General features: G+C 54.6%; 2 protein-coding genes across 3 annotated transcripts in view; both read right to left on the bottom strand.

The window, feature by feature from the left end:
• Positions 1-5891, bottom strand: part of HNRNPUL1 (heterogeneous nuclear ribonucleoprotein U like 1) — a 30144-nt gene extending 24253 nt beyond the window's left edge. Inside the window, exons 1-4 of one of the 2 annotated variants that reach the window (XM_067556661.1) lie at positions 5649-5875; positions 2679-2813; positions 1505-1814; positions 472-695 (exon numbers count right to left, since the gene is read on the bottom strand). In XM_067556661.1, the coding sequence (XP_067412762.1) occupies positions 472-695; positions 1505-1814; positions 2679-2813; positions 5649-5829 (850 nt within the window). In that variant the 5' untranslated portion in view covers positions 5830-5875. Of the gene's footprint in view, positions 1-471; positions 696-1504; positions 1815-2678; positions 2814-5648 lie in introns of both variants that reach the window. The other variant, XM_067556660.1, reaches the window with a different exon arrangement.
• A 1681-nt stretch (positions 5892-7572) lies between these two features.
• Positions 7573-15963, bottom strand: LOC137159064 (olfactomedin-like). Its single transcript, XM_067557246.1, has 5 exons — positions 15898-15963; positions 15325-15477; positions 13830-14042; positions 9099-9246; positions 7573-8366 (listed from the first exon to the last, which is right to left on the bottom strand). Exons 1-5 carry the CDS (start codon positions 15961-15963, stop codon positions 7573-7575), a joined length of 1374 nt encoding a protein of 457 aa, XP_067413347.1.
• Between the last annotated feature and the right edge of the window lie 587 nt (positions 15964-16550).

The raw sequence follows: 16550 nt of genomic DNA, 5'->3' as shown, positions 1-16550 counted from the left end.
TGACTGCACTTAGAGTGCATTTAATTTTGGAGTAAGCCCCATAGAACTCACTGGCACTTCTGTTTTTTGAGAAAAACAAGTATAGGATGGGGTTCCCTTGGGAAAGCGGAGTTATGCTGAAGTAAAATAGGGAATAGACTTATGGCATCACCATTATGGTTGTGGCCATGATGTTCCAAAATAAGGGGCATGTATTATGTAATATAAAATAAGAAAATGACACCCAGTGGCACCCGGCAACTCTAGATTTCTCTTACTGCAGCTTTCTGTACCGTACACTTGGGTGATAGATTCTAAACCTAGTTAACTAATTAAACAAGCCATAATGATTAGCTAAGCTAAAAAATTTTTTCTAGCAACATCCAACATAGCAAACAGCTTGGGAATTTACTTGTTAAATCACACTTATACTAAAAGGCATAGAGTCTTGAAGAATGATGCATTGCAAAGTGAATTATTTAAGTTACTAACCAGTTGATCCACATTGTTCTTCAGACATATCCACATCTTCATTCACATCATTTTCTCCCAATAAGCAGTTTTCATGATGATGTTTCATTCTTGCAACTAGGCCCTGCATCTCCTTCTTGCACTGCTTACACTTGACACGTTTTCCTTTTTTACCCAGGGAAGGAATTTCTTCAAAATATTCCCAGATAGGGTCTCTCTTACGCCCAGAAGCCATGACAGTTTTTCTGTGGCAAAAGTGTGGGGGAATAGAGGAAGCTGTGTGTGTACTGAATAATGTCTTCCCTATTTCTTTCCAGTCCATTCCACTGTTCCTTTCTATTCTGCCTCCATCCTTTGTCTCTCTGTCTTTAAGACAGTGTCTTAACTAATTCCTCTGCCTTGCTTGGCCCAGCTCCACCACCACATAAGCACAGAACAACAATAATCCTATCCAGCCTGTATCTTTCTTTGCACGTGTGACTTTAGTCTGCTGAAAAACAGAAACTGAAAGCCCAGAATTTTCAAGTCGCAAGAGCTGGTAGTTGGGCTGGACAGACTAGACCCATTAATTTATTTTTATGAGACTATAAGTGTAGGTTTAGCATGTTTGTGATGAGATTTAATTGTAACAGTTATTTTTTAAACAAGAGAGACATTTAGTATTTTATTGTTGATTTTAAAAAATAAATCAAGAAAATCTGATTTAAATAAAAAAATCTGACTTTTTTTATTAAAAAAAAAGAAACAACCAAAAAACACCATTGTTTATCATCCACCCTGGAACCCAGGTCCCCTGAGTCCCAGTCCAGTGTTCTACCCACTAGCCCACACTGCCTCCCTAATGGTTAAAAATGTACAAGCATGAAAAAAGTTAAACTGAATGGCTGACCTTTGGCTAAATCTTCAACAGATGTAAAACATTATGTTCCCAGCTCTTTCTAAACTCAGCTTCTATTACTCTACTTAGCCCCTAGCCCAGGTGAGGGGCCAAGGAATAAACATCTTTAACTGGTATAAACCAAAGACTCATTTGGGTTTCCCTTCACAAACTCACCTCTTATCCTCCCGGTGCTCGTAATACCCTCGTCCTCGCTGCTCTTCATAAGGTCTCTTGCGGCCCTGTGGCTGTTGCTGCTGTCTGGGCTGAGATGGGTCAGGTGCATTGTAGCCAGAGGGGAGTGTGTTGTAGCCAGGAGTGGGGGAAGTGTAACCAGAGCTGGGGACACCATAACTGGGGGTGTTGTAGCCAGAGGAGGGTGCATTGTAGCTAGGGGTATTGTAGCCAGAGGCTGGCATGTTATAGCCAGGAGCCGGCATGTTATAGCCAGGAGCCGGTTCTTCTTGCTTTACTTCTGTCTTCATGTCTGCATTCAAAACAAGCAGTGAGATTAAAATATTTCTGTCACCCATTACAACACAGGGACTATCCTGCCTTTATTGAGAGCTGTTCAATGTTAACAACCCCCACCCCCACGCTATTTTTGCTATGATAATTCATCCTTTTCCCCCAGTGTGATTAAAAGGGATTAGTTTACAGGGCTCCATTTTTTCCTATTCTTAATCACATGTTCAGTGATTATATACCTTAGTGAGTATACTGGTCCCAAATTATTTCTAGTCCTACTAGGCTGCAAAATACGGGATCTTGGCGGATGACAGCAAACAAGCTGGGGATCAGAGAGATGTATTTTTAAGGTCTATTGTCCTGTGAGTTTTTTTTGGCAGCAATAGATTCAGATGCTGGAACCCAGTAGAAATCAAAATCACAGCTTTCCAAGGGGATGCAGAAGTTGTTTCTAGTCTTGAACAACCACAAAACACTGGATCATAAATGCGCCAATGATCTAGCAGAGTGTTTTGAAGAGTTGTCTAAGATCAGGGTATTTCAAGTCTCAGACATCAGATCAGTGTAACTTCGGTCCCTCGATGTTGCCCTTTTAATGGCTGTCTGACTGAAACCCGTTCTTTGGCCACACTACACAATGGGGCAATACAACTGCAAATCCATATCAAAGCCTTATGTAGCACAGGGCCTTCTAAGGTTGCAGGGATGGGAGGGGAGGGGAAAGGACCAAAGAAAACTCTCTCTTTCAGGTAGGGACTAAGCCACCTGCAAAGGAGAGCTCTGGGCACCCCAGTGACTTAATGCAGTGACGACATTTCCATTTATTATAGTATTACTTCTCAAAGAGTTTTGCTGATAAGGCCGACTTTAAAATGAACGTTACCTGAGTGTAGAACAGGACGCTCTTGGTCTAGAGATCTCCTCTCATACTTGGTTTCGTTCTCCTGTTTAATATTGCCATGCTCATAGGACGGATAACCCTGTGGCTCGTTCTGATGAGTATTGTTATCGACACCATCTTTAAACAGAAAGAGGCATGCGTTAAGGCTGTTACTTACAACAGATTGTAATAATGCGCAGAGAAACACTGTGAGCTTCAGCATTTATCAACTGAAAACTGGTTCCTGCAACTTTTGGGACCTACACACAAAGTCTAAGAGGTCTGTCAGCCAGCACTCTCAGAAAGCTATAACGAAAGCAAAGAAGCCAACTAATTGTTCACTGCAAAAAAAAAGTCATTTGTTTCGCTCACAAAACTTTTCTATTGGAAACAACCCAGTTTGCACTAAAAGCAACAAAATCCTGAAATCCCAGAGTAACGCAAATCTTCTAACCAACACACCAACAAACAATGACAGACTCAACACTTCCCACACATGCAGTATCGAACTGCGACCCCGTATGTCTAGCGATGGAAGTTTAATCACTTGCGAGTAGGACTGATAACTTGTGATTTACTTTCTAAGATCCACAAATGTGGAAGATTAAGCGAAAAGCAGCAACTGAGGTAACACCACCTTCAAGGGGAACTGCAAATCAGCAAATTTTTGTGATCTGCTCAGATGACCTCAAACAAATTCATACAAATGATACAGCAAGAGCATCTCCATGCAGAAGCTAAGCGAACCAGTGTCCTCCAGTGAAATACTGCTTGGTGACTCATTCGCTATCACAGGATGATGATTTATCTTACTTAGTTACATGGAAGTACCACATGACAGAAAAGCACAGAACCTGTCACAGTATAAGATACTTTTGTCCTTAATAATGGTGTATGCCTCCAAGGGACATTAGCAAGTAAACGAGCTTCCCAGGGACACACGCTTCCAATCACCCTAGATTTAGGAAGCATTCCTGTACGTGATTTGAAGTGTAAGATAGTAAAAGGATAAGATGACTAGCAAGTCCAGACCCACATATACTTACAATGCAGAATCCATGAGGGGCAGTTCAGTTTGTCTCTTAAACTCAGTCCCTTGTATAAAACAGAACTGATCAAATCTATTATCCAGATATTTACGCACTTGCACACCTAGCTGTATATTAGCACCATCTAGGAATATTAGGCCAGCAAAAAAAAAGTGGCAAATAGTCTAGATGTTGTTCTACAGCATCTGCCAACACAAATCCTATGACAAAAACAGACCCTAAACACATGGTGAATGGGGGAAGCTGATAGAAGTCTAGCTAGCAGGAAAGGGCTAGCAGGATTCCCATCTACCAAAATCCATCAACAAGAAAACAAAATGAAGAACTGCTCTGGCAAAGAGCTGATCCCACTCCAGTCCAAAATTAAACCAACCACGTGGTGCAACAAATAAGCATCTGCAATTTGCAGAAGGATGCAATGTTCCCTCATTAGGAGCAGAGAAGTCTACTAGGTATATCATCACACACTCTCTCTGGTGTCTAATGCCTCCACATCATTACAAATTGGGTGGGACTTGTAAGTTGTATCAGACTTGGGACTAAAACCCAGGAGTCCAACTCCGTTTTCCCCTCCCACAACCTCCTGCTCTAACCACTAGGAGGATCACGTGCTCTTGAACTGGTTTAGCACATCACACCTGCCAACCCAGGATGCCCCTGGCCCTTCACAATAAGAGGAGCCCAGACCATGTGTGTTTGCAACAGATGCGGTGGAGACTCCTGGCCCACTGCTGAGCCTAAACAAAGACCTGGTACAGCTTTTCTGGCTAACGCTCTAGTGTAAACTCAGATTACACTGGCCACTAGTTTATACCAGTCTCATGAGTGCAATAATCCATACTGGCCACAGGACCGTTATGCAAACATAACCCCCCGAGTCCTTGTCTACACTAGCGCTTAATGGGGGCAAAACTCTTGTCGCTCAAGGGTGTGACAAAACCAGCCCCCTGAGCGACATAAATTTTGGTGGCATAAGTGCTTGTGTGGACAGATGCTCTTACACCTACACAGCTACCACCGCTGGTTTAGGTGGGTTTATATCGGTGAGAGATGCTCTCCAGCCGCCGCAGTTACCGCCACTGGTTAAGGTGAGTTTATTATATCGATGAGAGATGCTCTCCTGCTGCTGAAGCTACCGCTGCAGGTTTAGGTGGGTTCATCATACTGGTGGGAGACGCTATCTCACGGATGCAGCTACCCCCGCTTGTTTAGGTGAGTTTATTATATCAAGGAGAGATGCGCTACCGCCGCTGGTTTAGGTGGGTTTATTATATCCGTGGGAGACACGTTCCAGTCCACACAGCTACCGCCACCAGTTTAGGTGAGTTTATTATATCGGTGGGAGACGCTCTCTCACGGACGCAGCTACCATCGTCGGTTTAGGTGGGTTTATTATATCGGTGGGAGACACTTTCCAGTCCACACAGCTACCACCGCTGGTTTAGGTGAGTTGATTATATTGGTGGGAGATGCTTTTCCGCCGATGCAGCTACCGCCGGTTTAGGTGGGTTTATTAGATCAGCGGGGGACGCTCTCCCACGGACATAACACGGCACAGCCACGCCACAGCCCGTTTTCAGTGTAGACCCGCCCGTCGTGCACCCTGGGGACCCAGCACCGCCACCCGCCAGCGAAGCCGGCCAGCCCCGGGATGACGTTGGAGGAGGAGGTTGGGGGTCATGCCACAGCGCCCCAGGGGCCTCTGGGCCCAACAGCCACCCCGGGGAGTGGGGCCCGCCCCGTGCCGTGCCCTTCCGCCCGCAGCCTGGCTGGGGGCCGCCCCCCACGGGGCCCTGGCGAGGCCAATGGGGCAGTTGACGGGCGAGATGGGCGCGGACGCTGGGGGAGGGGCTGTCACAGGGCCAGGCCCACGAGCCGGGCCCCGGCCAAGGGAAAAGGTGCCCCGAGGACCCCGTCCCCTTACAGTGTCCGTCGGGCGCCTGGTCCCCGTCGCCGGCTCCGGTCCCGGGTCCCCGCCGGGCCTCCTCGGCCTGCAGCGCCGCCTGCAGCCGCTCGGCCAGTTCGGCCTTCAGGCCGCGGGTGTCGAGGCCGCGACGGCCCAGCTCCTCCTTCAGCTCGTTCACGCGCAGCCGCCGCACATCCATGGCGCCGCCCGGGCCCCGGCCCCGCTCAGATCTGCCCGGCCATCGGTTCCCCCTGCCGCCACGGGCCCGGCTCAAAATGGCCGCCATCGCCCTCCTCGCCTCCCAGAGCCGCGCCGCCGTGCAACGGGCGCTCTGATTGGCCGAGTGCCAAGCGCCGGGATGTAAGGCAGCTTCTGATTGGGTAGCAGCCGCCCTGCGCCTCTCACCTCTTCCGTCGCTGGTCTCCCGCTCACTCTTAGTTTGTGAGGGGAGCTCGCATTGGTCAAAGGCAGAGGTGGCCTTGTGACGGGTCTTGCCATTGGCGGGAGACCGCCTCGCCCGTGAGTCAATCAAACAGAGCCTCGGGGGCGTGAAGGATGGGCTTGACTGACAGCTTAAAGGGCGGCCCCCATAATTTCCTGTCGAGTTTCTCATTGCCGGAGCCCTGGGTTTGTTTGTTTTCTGTGCATTTCTCATTGGCTGAGCCTGAGAGAGAGGGTGTGAACTTGTCTGCCATTAGCTGAGCCCTGGAGATATTTTGTTTGCTTGTGGAAGGGACTTTTGTGTGTGCAGTTCCCATTGGCTGAGCCCAAGCCAATGTGGCGGGGGTGACTGAGTTGTTAGTGTATTTCCCATTGGCTGAGCCCTGCAGGGTTTTTTTTGTTAGTGCCTTTACCATTGGCTGAACCCTGGGTTTTTTTTTGTTTGTTTGTTTTTGTTTTAGTGCATTTCCCATTGGCTGAGCCATGGGAGTGGAGGGATTGTGTTAGTGCGTTTTCCATTGGCTGATCAACTGTGCATTAGTGTTTTCTCAGGCAATACAGCCCTGCAGGAATGAATGCGCCATGTCAGGCAGTGGCAGGATGACCAGTGTCTTTAACATACATTGGCCCCCATGCTGCACGTGCATGGGGCACTCACCTGCATTGTGCACTGGAAATAGGACCACCATTCCGTTTATACCATCCCTTCCCTGACACTCGAGCCCCCGTGGCTTGATGATCGGTTACTGGCACGTGTTAGACTAACAAATGCGGTGACAAACACAAGGGGCTGCATTCAGATGATCACGTTTATTGGCTACTGGGAGAAGTTCGAGGGAAAATAAGGCTCAGATCAGGCCTCAGAAAACTCAAAAGATGCAGAATCACTAAAGGATGTAACTACAGTGGAGGTAACGGGCTTACTGCCCAAGAGAACACATAACCCAGAAACACCAAAGGTCTGATTGTCCTTTCTGGTCCCTTTCCACTAATCCAGCAGTGCACAGGGGATTTAGTGTAAAGGAGCATCGGGAGCCGAGATCGCAACCCCATCCGTGTTTGCATTTCGTGGTGTGGCAGAAACCTGATCGTGGAAGGCAATGGGGTGGAGAGGCAAAGGGCGTGAGCCTGGGTGTTAGGAAAGGAACTCTCTGTCTTGGGCCTTGAGCAAACTTATTTATAGCAAAGAGGTTTAAGAGAAAAAAGATTACATTGGCTGGATGCAGCTGGAGGTGGGAGAGGAAGGAGGGGCAGCGGCTTAGGGAGTGAAAGAACCAGGGGTGGAAGGGGCAGGGAAGGGGGACAAGAAGGTAGGGGGAAAAGGGAAATAGGTGAAGGGGAGCTTGCAGGGGGATGGAGGGAATGGAGCAGGGGGAAAAGGAGGTGGAGAAAGGCTGCAGGAGGGGGGATGTACGGAACGGAGCAGGGTTGGATGGAGAAAGCAGGATGGCCAACCCGCTCTGGGAGCTGCCGGTCAGTCCATGCCAGTCCGGGGTGGGCCCTAGAGCCGGAAGATGACATTGTAGCTGAGCAGGTAGCTCTCGCTGTACATATAGAGCTTGTGGTCAGTGGGGTTGTAGCTCAGCGACTGTATGACGTCAGTCACCTTCTCCAGTGGCAGACTGAGCCGGCTCTCCTTGCCCGTGCGGGTGTCGTAGGCGTAGAAGATCTCCTCACGGCGGGTGCTGATCGGCCGGGTGGCATACATCACCCCGCACACCATGAAGGCATTGGTGACCGATGGCTTGTACTGGGAGGTCAGCCAGGTCTTCCCCACAGCCAGCGAGCTGGGGTTCAGCCGGCCGATCACGATGTCGCCTTCACTCCGCTCGGTGGCGTAGAGCACCCACAGGCCGTTCTCGTCCGAGGCCAGGTCGATGCCCTGCCAGCTGGTCCCCGTGTAGGAGAAGCGGTTGTTGAAGGCGGCGTTGGGCACCGTCTTACGGTCTACGGCCCCGCTCTCGAGGTTCAGGCGGCACAGGTCCCGCGAGTTGTAGCAGTTGTAGTAGAAGGAGCCGTTGTACAGTGCCAGCCCGGCCCCCTGCCCGAACCCTGTGATCAGCTGATCTGTGGGGCTCCTGGACAGCTGCAGGTCTTGGTAGGAGTTGTAGAGGCGTACCGAGTCCAGCCGCCGGCCGTCCATGTTCAGAGGGGCCACCCAGTAGCGCTCCTTCCGTGCAAAGTGCAGGGACGACTCCTTGCCCCAGGCACCGGCCTTGTAGCCAAAACCCTTCCAGTTGAGCTGCACCACCGAGGGCTTCCCAATGTGCAAAATGCCATGGTGGTTACAAGAGCCTGGCAGGGAATGGGGAGTCACAAAGGTTAGATGGGGGGGATCTATTGGTAAGAAACGGGGGAGCTGGTAGCCAGGACTCCTGGGTTCTATACTTGGTTGTGGGAGGGCAGTGATATCTAGTGGTTAGAACAGTGGGGGCTGGGAACCAGGACTCCTGGGTTCTATCCCCAGCTCTGAGAGGAGTGGGATTCAGGCCAATCAGTGTGTGAAAAGGTTCAGATGAAACAACCTTCTCTCACTGGACACACGCCTTGTCTGGCTGGCTGAAAACCCTGGATTCATTGACACGCTTTCCCTGCCTTCCATTTGTTTCCATTCTCCTCGGCCTCCTCCTTCCGTCCAGGCACTGCTCTGGCTCCCAGCACTGCAGTGTCTGAGACCCTCACAACCTTCAGTGGACGTACCCTCTCCTTACTCCTGGGAGGCAGGGCAGAGCTGCTAGCCCCACATCACAGATGGGAAACTGAGGCACAGAGCGACGCAGTGACTTGTAGGTCACATGGGGCATCTGGGGCAGCGCTGGGACTTGAACTAAGCCTTATGCTAGAGCCATAACCGCTGGGCTATCCTTCCTCTCCAGGGGACCTCGAACCCAGCTCCACAGGGCCACCAGCTGGCCCTTCTCATCATGCAGCTCAAACTCCCAGCTGATCCCCGCCCCAGACCGAACCCTCCTGACCCTGATTCATCAGCCAAGCCAAGAGGGTCGAGACTGATCCCACATGACTCACCGATTGGCGGCTGCTGTCCCAGCTGCGGTTGGTCCTTCTGACAATCCTCTAGGCGCTGTCTGAGTATGGCCAGCTCCCGCTTCATGGCCACCACGTGGGTCTTGTCGAAGGATTCCAGGGCACTCACGGTGACGGACATGTTCTGGATCTACAAGGGAGTGGGCAAGAGTCAGCCGGGCTGGCTTCTGTGCCGCCAATTTCCCGTGAGGCCTGTGCACCCCTTTCCAGCTGGAGCAGGACTCCCAGTCCATGCACTCCCTAAGTAGATCCCCCTTGTGCTCAAACTAGACCCCTGCCCCCTTGACAAAGCAGCAGGGCCTATCCTAGAATGGCTGCCCCAGTGTGGTGCTGGGAGCGTGGTGAAAAGACCCTTACTTGTTCAGCTCTAACACCCAGTAGCAGCGTCCTCTGAGGGCGTCCGAGCTCAGAGCAGTTTTCCACACGGCCAGCTGCAAAAAACCTATTACCAGCTCGCAGTCTGATGGGCTTAGCTCGGGAGCTGTCGGGGCTCTGTTTGTTCTGGGTATGTACAGCACCTAGCGCAATGGGGGGCCTGCGCCAGGACTCCGCTCTGCGGCACTGCTGCAATAGAAATGCCATGATTCTCACTCCCTGGTGTAAATGACTTTGCAAAGCGACAGAAAATTGGACGTGCTCTCTGATTTACATTTCACATCCTGAGCACCACAGCTTACCTAATAGCTTCAGGTCACGCTCTAGGACTCGGATATTTGCTCTCATTTCTGTCCTGCCACTTCCTACCCACCTCTGAGGCGGAGGGAACAGAGAAAATCAGACTGGAGAATAGAGTGCAGGGCATCATTTGGGCCAAGACCCCCAGCCCATGGGCCAAGACCCCCAGTGATGTGAACCTCAGTCCATCGCCCAGATCCCCACTAGAGCTGGGCGAAACATTTTGTCAAGCGCTTTTTTCCTAGTGAAAAAAATGCAGATTTGGCACCACCAAAACCTTTTGTGAATTTGCATCAGTTTTGCCAAATTATTTCGGTTGGGAAAAAACAACCAAACAAACCCGAAACAATTCCGAGAAATTCAAAGGTTTCTATTTTTGGATTCAAAGTGACTTTTCGTTCTGAAGTTTCCTTCGACCTCACTTATAAAAAGCCCAGTGGCAAAGGTCGAAAAAGGCTCGAAATCAAAACGAAACAAAATGTTTTGTTCGACCCCAAATGAATCCTGCTCCCAACTTTCCGGCGCACTGAACAGTTCAAAGCCATATGTTTTCGGTCTGATGCAAAACGATTCTTTGGAGTCAGTAGCGAACCAAAATATCCCTTGTTTGCACCGATCGCCCCCATGCTGACGTTCCCCACGCTCTGCTGGCCTAGCGTTCCCACCTGTCCAGGTTTTCCCAGGTTCGTCCCTTTCTGTCCGGGGGAATCTGCCAGGTTGCTCAGACACGCTGCCAGCTGGCTGGTTTGATGGACTCAGGATTGTCCCGGCTTGTCCCAGCTTTTTTGTGCCCGGCCCCGCTGGGATTCCATGACCATTTTAGCGTTGCTGCGACGGTGCCTGAAATATTTCCCGCCCGCGCCTCTGAAATGAGCTGGCCCAATGAGACCACGCAGGGTTGTTACATGGAAACATTTTTATTGCAGTTAGTTTTTAAGCAGCAAATAATTGAACATTGGGACAGCGCCAGGCGGGGGAGCGAAGCATGCAGGAAAATACAAGGGAGCAGGAGCAGCCTTCTTGGGAAGGACGGCTTGGGGCCGCGTTTATCCTGGGCGGAGAGGCTCAGAGGTAGCCCGTGATAGGAAAGAACGGGGGGCCATTTTGGTGGCAGCTAGCCCCTGGTGTTGGTCTTTTGCTGCTGGGGCACGTTTCCCGTGTGCACGCCCAGCGTGCACGATGACTGCAGTCACACTGGGCACGTGAGCGAACGATTGCACGCTTCGCCGTGCCCAGCACCCCTGCGGCTTAGCAACCCATGGAACGACGCACACCCAGCCCTTCACGAACGTCTGGAAGTCAGCAGAGCCTGCCAAGATGTGGGGGAGTGGCCAAAAACTAGGTCACGCCCCTCCAGGGGCAGGGCATAGGGCGATGCAACTGTCAATCACTGGCACCAATTCATTGATTTCATGAGCGGGTGTCACTGAACCAGACTGGGAGAGCAGCTGCAAGGCACCGCGGGCCTGGCTGGGGCAGGGTCCTTGCAGAGCTGCTGCAGCCCACCAGGGCGGAGGGGAGGATCCTGGTGTGGGACCGTTTTAGGCTCCCCTGGCCCAGGCGCTGCTGCTGTCCCGGGGCGGGGTTGGTCGGTGACAGAATCAGATCAGGACCCCAAGGCCAGCACCTGCGCTGATACAAACCAACCCGACGCAGGGCGGCTAAGCCACGGGGCTGCCCGCATGGGACCAAATAGCGGCGCCATTAGAGCCAGTGTGAGGCAGCACCACGGGGCAGTTAACCTGTGGCACTCACGGCCTCAGGGCTGCGTCAGAGGCAGGGCGCTCAGCGAGTCCCGGAGAAGGGATCAGAACCGTCAGCACGAATATTGCTCTGGACAGACCCAGCTGGAGGAAAGGACAAACCGAGGGGCTCGCGGGATCCTCGGGCCAGAGGGGGCAGCGGGACACAGGCTAATCTCGAGCCCTCGGGGGGATTTTACAGGGTGGGGTCAGGACACAGCCGTCAGCGCTGGACAAGGCAGAATCTGAAGGAAAAGAGGCTGCCAGCACCCGGCCCTCAGACTGCGAAGTCTGACGCATTGTCTGGAGAAGCGGCAGGCGGAGCGGAGCTGGGAGAACCAAGCCATGCCACGCGGGTCCGACCGAACAAGCCTCGGGTGCCCCCTGCCTCCCCGGCTCGGCAGCTCCTGGCATGAGCCCTCCGCACCCCCGCCGCGAGGGGCAATCCGTTGCCGTGGCGTCGGCCAACCCAACTAGAGCGGGCGGTGGCGATGAAGGTCTGGGGTCAGTGTGACAAGATAGGTGGAGGGTCCTTGGGAAGTCCCAGCCCTTCTGCAGGTGGCCGATCGCCCCTAGAGACGGGGCAGCGGGCGGCATCTGGGTTAGCGAGGATCCCGGTCCTACTGTCCCGTCCACCACCTTCTGCCCCGGGAACCGGCCGGCCGGCGGCTCACTGCGGTTTCCAGCAGGCGAAGGACCTCTTGTGGGACCTCTTGTCCCATCGCCGGGGCGACAGGATAACGTAGTCCTCCTTGGGCTCGCCCCGCCACCGGGAGGCGTCCAGGAGCTCGCACATCCGGGCCTTCTGGGTTTGGCGCAGCAGGTAGATGAAGGGACATTTCCAGCGCGGGTCGATGAGGGACCTGCCCCGGATGTTGACGAAGGGCAGGATGTAGTTGGTGGGGCGGCAGAAAGTCACAAAAAGCTGAAAGACCAAGATATTGGGCAGGAGTCAAGGGTCGCCCAGGCCCCCCAAACCCTCCTCGTTCGGGAGCTGCAGGGCATCTCCAGCAGCTGTGTCCAGGGCTGACACTCGGGGCAAGGTTTACAGGCAGCTGGCGGCGTCTCACCGGGGTGCAGTGCCCAGAGCGGCTGGCGGTTTGATTCCCAGCCCTCTGCGGGCAGGGAGCAGAGCTGGATTAAAGCAGCAGAGGCCCCTGACCTAGGTACTTAAGGCTCCGGCAAAGGATGGACATTTTCAACGTCAAATGCATTTCTCATTGCTGCTGGCAGCAAGACCTTGTGTTGCACGTTACTGAAGAAACGGGGCTTCTCCTCCCCCGGGACTGCGCGGTGTAGCACACGACGGACCGTCCTTGTCACAGGAACACGCACATCCTTGTCACACCACGCCCGGACACAAGAGACGCGCCAAAACGAGGCCCGGTATTTAGAAATGTGGTCGCCCTTTCTGGCGACCACGGCGGAGGCAGGCTTCCCGATTGGCAAGCCAGAACCGTTAGCCAGGTTCTTTGAATATTAACCTGATCCCGAATAAGTAATGAGCAATGTACAGTGGAGGTTAGCCCTTTATCGGAACTTGGCCTTCGTAGAAAGTGGGAACCCCCCACCCACATTTCTAGCCCTTGTGCTGCGAAGAAAAGCTTGAAAACATAACTTAAGTGTGACCGACGCAGCGACGCTGCCTGAGTCTGCCGAGAGCCTGCGCCCATGGCTGTGAGCAGATGTTGACCCGTGTGTGTGCACAGGGGACTTCATGCCTCTTGGGGGTGCAGGCTCGGAAGAGCCCCATACATGGAAGGACAGGTAGGGGCCGAGTCCTCCGTCCTGCGGGAAGGACCCAAACCCAGCTGAAGTCCAGGGAAGGTCTGGCCTGGTAGTGGGCCTGGTGCCAACCCCAAGGGTGGGGATCAGAGTCCAGGGCCCTCCATTGCATCAGTCCCACCCCAACAGGGGATGCTCCGGGGTGTGGGATGGCCCAGGACCCTCCTCTGGGGGCGGGGCCTAGATGGATTATCCCCCGAGGGTGTGACCTGTGTTGGGAAAGGAAGTGATAGGCTGGAGAAGAGGCATGAGAGAGTGACACGTGGCCTTCCCAGCTTGCAGTTGGCTGATTCTTCTAATCTGGTGGCCAGGGGATGCTGCAGGGAAGAGGGAATTCCTCCTCCGCTGCCTCAGGGTGGCTCTGACCTTGTCTGGACACAGTGCCAAACTGGCGGGGGTCTGAGCCCCAGTCAGGGATGGGGGGTCGCCCCGAACGCCCCCCGTCTATGACTCTCGGGCCAGCCTGTGCCTGAGACAATCCCCAACCGGGAGCCCTGGCCGGGACACTCACCTCCCTGTGCACCACTTCCACCGTGTGGTCGCTCCCATTGAGGGAGGAGTGGAGGTTCCCCACGTAGGACTCCATCTCGTCGATCTCCTTCCTCAGCTCCTGGAAGTCCAGCTCCGTGGGGTTCAGCTCGCCCACCTGCAGCAGCTCCAGCTGGCGACTCACGTTCTGCAGCCGGGCCTCGTATCTCCCCAGCCGCTGCCCGTATTCCCGGATCTGCCGCAGGGGGGGAACAAAGGCCCCGAAGGAGGGTGTGTGTGTGTCAAACCTCATCATCTGATGTAAATCTGCATAGCTCCCCTGGAGTCAGACCCCATTGTAGTTGGGAGTGACTCCGGATTAACCCTGGAGCAGCTGAGATCAGAACTCGACCCTGACCCCACTGCAGTCGGGAGTGACTCTGGATTCACACCCTTGTAACTCAGCCCCCTATGTGCAGAGCCCTGCCTCCCTGGTGGGTGGCCAGGGAAGGGAGCTCCACGCCCATCTTGGTCAGATCCACTGGCTGGGCACAGAAATCCCTTCTCGTGAAAATTTCACATTTTGGGAAACCCCCCCCCCAAACAAATCCCAGTTTCCTCTCAAGCCGGGCCAGAGTCGAATCTGAGATTCGCCGGGGAGGGACTTTGGGGAAATGTTCGGTTCTGGCCGCCTCCCACTTGGGTCAGTTTCACTAGCGACATTGACAAGAGCTTCAGGTTCCCCCCCCAGCTCTGGAACCAGGGCACTCTGGGCTCTCAGCCTGCCCTGCCCTGGAGCTGGGATGGGGGGAACCTGACACCTTGTGTGTGTGTGTGGGGGGGAGGGGGACTCGCTCTGGTGACATCAGCACCAAGCTGGGCCCATTCGCAGCTGAGTCTGGGGCCCTGCGTGTCCCAGGTCGGCATCGTTGGTTGTTCCCCCGGGCTCGGGCCTTGGGGCTGAGACGCTGGCAGCGAAGAGCCAGCGAACGCCCGGGGAGTGGAGATCACAGGCAGGGGACGCTCACGAGGGGGAAAAGTGGCTTTGGTTTGCGGGTGATTCACTAAGGGCCAAACAATGGGCTAAAATTCACCCTGGGCAGCCGGGGCAGGGGGTGTTTCGCACCAAGACGGGTGCTGGGAACCTGCCAGCAGAGGGCAGCCCTGCCGCACGCAGCCTGCAGACTCTGGCACATGGGAGCCCAGCTCCGGCATGAGGGCTCAGTGCCCGGCAGCTCCCTGCCCAGAGAACGGCTGCCCCAGAGGCTGATTGGCTGCTCCCTGCCTCCAGGGTGGTTCTATGGGCCCCCAGCCGGCAACCCCCCCTTGCATAGCCTGCCCTGCCCGGTGGTGCCCTCTGACCCCAATAAGGGCACGTGGGAACCAGCTGCATGCCCCATGGGCAGTGCTGGCCTTCTCCCTAGAGGGGAAGGATCTCGTCCACAGTCACACAGGAGAGCAGTGGCAGAGCCGGGTCAGCTGACCCCGTTATTAGCCTCCCCCCCGCCCCGTCCCTCTCATCCCCCTCCCAGCCTCACCTTCTCCATCTCGTGCTGCACGCGGAAGGTCAGGTTGCGGGAGGACATCTCCAGCAGCTCCATCCTGCGCACGGGGAAGGTGTCGTCGGGCAGGATGACGGTGCAGACGCAGTGACCGCTGGCGTCCATGACGCTGCTGAGATTCTGGACGGCCTGGAGGAGTTGCGGGGAGGGGAAGGAGCAGGTTACCACATCGCCACGTCTCATGGCCCTCCCTCCCCAAAGCGCTTTGTGGCGCAGCGCCACGGGAATGCAGCCACCTCTGGGGCAGAGGGCGTCAGAGAGCGCAACAGCCAGGGCCAAGGGGAAAATTTGTCCAGAGGGGATCGAGGTCAGGACGGGCAGGGGGGAAGCCCTGGGAGGTTTAATGTCCATACAGCACGGTCAGGTGCCCAGTTTCTACCTGGGATGGACTCGCCAGTCGCCCCCGGGAGGATTTAACCCATTGCTAGGGGGGCCTGGAGAATTCAAACCTGCTGCTGCTCCCCTCTGGCCCGTAGACCCGCAGGAGGGTCTTTCTCGGACGGGGCAGCCCCTGCCACGGCAAAGCGGCGCGTGGGCCGAGATACTCACAGAGGCGGCCGTCCAGTGCAGAAGGGCGCAGGCCACCAGGAAGAGGGCTAGCATGCCGGTGTCCATGGCCTGTCTCTGTCAGGCCCCGGTGCTCTCAGCTGCTTTATATAGGCCGCGGAAGGTGCCACGGGCCGGCCCGTGATGGAGGGAAGGTCTGATAATAGCCGGGTTATGTGACACTGATCCTTAAATTGGCTGGTTTCAGGTTAGTTTACTCAGCTCAGTGACTGACAGGCTGCCTGTGCCAGCAAGATAGCGGGGTAGGGGGATTAACGTCCGTGGGGATCCCGTGCCAGGGCGAGAGAGGCCTGGGCTGAGCCCTGACCCCTTGGTGTGACCTGATGGGAATCGGTGGCGCTAAGGAATCAAAGGCGGGCGGGACTGGAAGGTCGCTCAGCAAAACAATAATGAAGAACTCGAATGCTTTTCAGTTCCGAGCCGGGGTGGGGGGGTGAAGCCCCGAGCTGGGCCAGCAGGGGCTGCGGTTGGGAGTGAGGGGCGCGAGCAGAGCCCCGTAGAAGCAGCGCTGACGCTACGCTAGGAAGGCCCGAGCCGGGAATTGTTATAAATCCCATTGTGTAACCTGGCTCTGATTAGGAGCCAGCAGGAACCTGGCACGTTCCCGCCACCCCCCCACCCCCATATCAGTTTGC

The sequence above is a fragment of the Emydura macquarii genome, unplaced genomic scaffold, assembly GCF_026122565.2.
Source record: "Emydura macquarii macquarii isolate MOO-44397 ecotype Brisbane River unplaced genomic scaffold, CSIRO-AGI_Emac_v2 contig_1790, whole genome shotgun sequence".
Classification (NCBI taxonomy): Eukaryota; Metazoa; Chordata; order Testudines; family Chelidae; genus Emydura; species Emydura macquarii.
Note: the sequence above shows the minus strand (reverse complement) of the source record. Positions and strands in the feature narration are given on the sequence as shown.